This window comes from Pituophis catenifer, unplaced genomic scaffold, assembly GCF_029215685.1.
Source record: "Pituophis catenifer annectens isolate HBS135680 unplaced genomic scaffold, rPitCat1.0.hap2 SCAF_19, whole genome shotgun sequence".
Taxonomy (NCBI): Eukaryota; Metazoa; Chordata; class Lepidosauria; order Squamata; family Colubridae; genus Pituophis; species Pituophis catenifer.
Window position 1 is genome coordinate 411,213 of NW_027256899.1, and position 4,423 is coordinate 415,635.

Below are 4,423 nucleotides of genomic sequence, written 5' to 3' on the forward strand. Positions count from 1 at the left end.
GGGACCTAAGTGGAGTGACTTTGCCATGGTTTATAGAAACCTTTCAAGATCTTACTGGTTGGAGGTTTCTGTCTTCATCACTGTTTTACTCTACATTAAAAAATCTAATGGAATAAAAGCTTCCTAAAATTTTTACAGTAAACTTTGTTCTCAGTTTTAATAAGAGTATATCATCCTACTTAAAAAAATCAATTCCATCTCTCTAGACTTTATTAAATAGAAAATTACTTTATTGTAATGTTAAATTCTGAAAGCAAAAGGGAGGAACTAAAGGAAGAATCTGCCAGTTGTTTTACCTCCTGCATCTGTTTGGAAGTAGTCAGAGGTTTCATATTTACCGCAATGAAGACCAGAAGCTACTTGTCTCCATCCATTTCTCCCTCCATTTTCCATGGACGGAGAGTCTTAACGTATTTTCTTTGGCATTCCTTTTCTTCTGCTTAGTCTCTGCCTCAGTCCAAATGTGTGGAAAGTTGCCGTCCTGGATTTGTCAAGAGGGCTCGAGAAGGAGAGCCAGTTTGCTGCTATGACTGCGTTCCTTGTCCGGAGGGGACCTTCTCCACTCAGGAAGGTGGGTCACACTGAGGAAAATGGGAGGCTTTCTGGAACTGGATCCAAATTAAAAAACAGATTGAAGCTCACCTGGTTTTTTATTTTTAACCTGCACAATTTCTTATCTAAACGGAAGTTAATCAAGAAGACTTGGAAGGAGGGGCTGGGAAAGAGATGGGAGGAGGGGGTGGCAGACTGGGCAAGCTTTACTAACAGCAGAGGAAATATCTCTTCTGCTTTTTAGTTTGGATATGTACTGCTAAATTCACCTTTCTAGGAACATCTGAGATCTTTGAACCTAGATGAATTGTTATACGTCCATCTTCTGAAAGACCTTGTAATCCACTGTATATTGGATCCTCCCCTTGAGGATCACTGAAAAGGTGTCACTGGTCCATATTGTGGTGCTGTGGATAGTTATGGGGGGAACTCATTACACAAATATTCTGCCAGTCATGTAGATCAATCAATCAATCAATCAATAATCAGAACAGGAAAGGAGCTTGGAGGTCTTTTAGTCCTACCCCCTAATCAAGCAGAAGACATTATGCCATTTCAAAGGAGTGACTGTTTAATGAAATTGTTAAGAAATACTTCTTGGAAAATGCCTGGGGTATCAGCTGTTATCCAAAGAAGGTATTTTCTGTAAGATAAAAGGACAGAATATTAAAGAAATTTTGCTTTTTTTGCTTTCTCAGATACCGAAAAATGCACCAAGTGCCCAGATGATAAATATCCAAATGAGGACAGAGTCCAATGTATCCCCAAAATTATAACCTTCCTGTCTTATGAAGAACTTCTGGGCATCATCCTGGTCTCTTTTGCCCTACTCTTGTTCTTAATCACAGGCTTTGTTTTAATCATCTTCATTAAATACCGAGAAACTCCCATTGTCAAAGCCAACAACAGGGACCTCTCCTACATCCTCCTGGTCTCCCTCCTGCTTTGCTTCTTGTCTCCCCTTCTCTTCATTGGTCAACCAAGGAAAGCCACCTGCCTTCTCCGACAAACGGTTTTCAGCTTCATCTTCTCAGTGGCCATTTCTTGTCTCTTGGCCAAAACCATCACGGTGGTGCTGGCCTTCCTGGCCACAAAACCCGGAAACCGAGTGAAGAGATGGTTGGGGAAGAGCTTGGCCAACTCCATCATCCTTTCTTCTTCTGCTGTCCAAATTCTCATCTGCTCCATCTGGCTGGGAGTTTCTCCCCCCTTCCCTGACTCTGACCTCCACTCCCAGCCTGGAGAGATCATCCTGCAATGCAACGAAGGGGCCGTTGTCATGTTCTACGCCACCCTCAGCTACATGGGCTTCCTGGCTGCCATCTGCTTCACGGTGGCTTTCCTGGCCAGGAATCTGCCTGGGGCCTTCAACGAAGCCAAGCTGATCACCTTCAGCATGCTGGTCTTCTGCAGTGTCTGGGTGACTTTTGTGCCCACCTACCTGAGCACCAAAGGGAAATACATGGTGGCTGTGCAGGTCTTCTCCATCCTGGCCTCCAGTGCTGGTCTGCTGGGCTGCATCTTCATCCCCAAGTGCTACATTATCCTTCTGAGGCCAGAGCTCAACACAAAGGAGCATCTTACGGGCAGAATAAATGTGAAAACATGAGATCTAACACCATTATGATATTGGAAGAATTATTAAAGTTTCTTTTATTTGAAAGGAGATATTCTTTCCATTTAGATAGTATGCAGGAGTCAAAGAAAATCATATATATATGTTTCAAAATGGGAAATTCTTGAATGACTGGAATTCTTCCAGCTCTCTTCCCTTTCAGCTCAATAAAGAGAACTCTGTAAGAGTCATTCAGAGAAATTTTCTGTTCAGCAACAGCTACTGAATGTGACACCTTATAAAAAATAATTTGGGCACTTGTTCCTACAGCTAAAAGTGTGTGTGAGAGAGAGAGAGAGCAGGAAAAGAGGCCAGGAGGAACCTGTGGGAACCAGCCTGGTTGCCTGATCCTCTCCGTGAGAATGTCAGAATGATGTGAAGTGCCATGTTTGACTGGCTCTCAGCTGGTGAGGGAAATCTTCATCTCCGTTATATAATTCTTTCTTGATTTCCTCATAAAAACCTCCTTTGCAGAAAGTGTTCAGCAGAACAGCTGTCTGGGATTTCAGTTTGGGATTGGTTTGCGGTTTTTTTTGTATGTGCTTCACACCAAAATAATAAATAAATATTAAAGTGTATTAAGAAATTGCCATTGTATTTTTTTCTTTCATCAACCATAGAATTAAAATAGTAGTTTTCAGGCGCTTTAAGTTTCCACTCTATAATTTCTACCTAAAGCAATTTCTCTGCTCCTCTTCCAAGCTTGTCTTGTCTGTGAAGGGCTGGAGAAGATGCCCAGAGAAAGGGGACCTGGAGACTCTCCCCAGGAGGAGGTTGAGGGGATCCAGTCTAAAGGCAGCCGCATCACTGACCAGGTCACAAACCTTCAAAGCTGCATAATATTCATCCAGGTCCAAGAAGGGGGTGAATAGAGGGGGGGGGGACTTCCAGGTTTCTAGGAAGAGGCACCCATGGAAGCTGTTCTGCTCTCCAACCACACAGATTGCTGATGAATTGGGAATCTGTTTAGGTCTCAGAATGACTCCTAATTGTGAATTATTTGCAAGTTCCATTTTAAGGAGATAAGACCAAGGTCAGTCTAAGATTCACAGTGACCACATAAATCCCTCTGGTTCTCCCACAAGCAGAAGGCAGAGAGACTTATGGCTTTGCCCAACATGGAAGTGGTGTTTTCCCCACAATTTCACTTTCCTCCATCAAACCACACAATATTGGACACTCGGCCATCTCACACTCTAGGAATCCCCAATTCTGGTCTCCCACATTAATCTGAGAAAATATTTCCAACTTTCACACCCGCAATCAAAAAGCACTAAGGCGGGACTGGAAATCGAGTCTCCTGGGGATTGGCCCAAAGTCACTCGGGAAGATTTCATGCCTATGGGAAGATTAGAACTCAGAGCCTCCTGGACCTTGGCCCAAATTCCCCCAACTGGCTTTCCTGCCTAAGGCAGAGCTAGAACTCACAATCTCCTGATGATTGTCTCAAAGTCGCCCATTTGGCTTTTATTTTAAAGCTGCTTTGAAAACTTTAGTGAGTGGAGAAAAGTCCCTCGGCTGGCTTTGGTTCTCTGCACCCTCCCCGGGCACTCCTGGCCCCCCTTCTCTCCCCCCCCCCAGCACCAAAGGCTCCTCCTGCCCCTGCGCCTCCCGGCTCCCCTCCCCCCTCCCCCCAACAGACAGCTGTCACTCAAGCGTCCTGTCCCACTCCCCCGCGCCCAGGTCGGGCAGGGCCACCCTCAGCAGGGGGGTCTGCCTGAGGCCCTCCCCTCCCCTCCCCCCACCTCGTCCCCACAGGAGCCTCTTGGGGCTGGCCGGGAGCCTCACCAGGGAGCCGGTCGGAGAGCAGTGGGCGAGCGAATGCCTGGAGCGGCTTCTTCCCAACCGGGCTACAGGGATGGCTGGCAGGGCTCCCGGCGCCTCTTCCCTCCCGGGCCACGTCGGGGCTCCAGCTCCAGAGGCTGCGGCAGCCCCTCCAAGGAGAGCGGCCAGAGGACCCGGGGGGGGGTGAGCGTGGCCCCCGGAACTGGGAGCTGGAGAAGCCCGGGGGGGGGAGGGCAGGTTTAATAAAAATAATGACATGGAATGTGAAAGGTACAGGGAATCAGATCAAGAGAAGGTACGATTGGAACTTAAAATTAAAAGAGATCTACCAGATATATTATTTTTGCAAGAAACCCATCAGAAATCTGAAGGCTCAAATAAAATGTATATAAAGGGTATGCAAATTTATGAAAAATCTTTTGGAACTTCAAAAGCTAGAGGAGTTGCAACATTGATATCAGATAGGGTATA

The 4,423-nt window shown here is 46.1% G+C and overlaps 1 protein-coding gene across 1 annotated transcript; it reads left to right on the forward strand.

Annotated features, from left to right (window-relative positions):
* Positions 1–453: 453 nt before the first annotated feature.
* On the forward strand, positions 454–2,116 carry LOC139326219 (vomeronasal type-2 receptor 26-like; the record flags this gene model as incomplete). Its single annotated transcript, XM_070956375.1, has 2 exons — positions 454–571; positions 1,251–2,116. Coding segments are annotated over 2 exons (984 nt in total), but the record flags the coding sequence as incomplete, so codon positions are not given.
* Between the last annotated feature and the right edge of the window lie 2,307 nt (positions 2,117–4,423).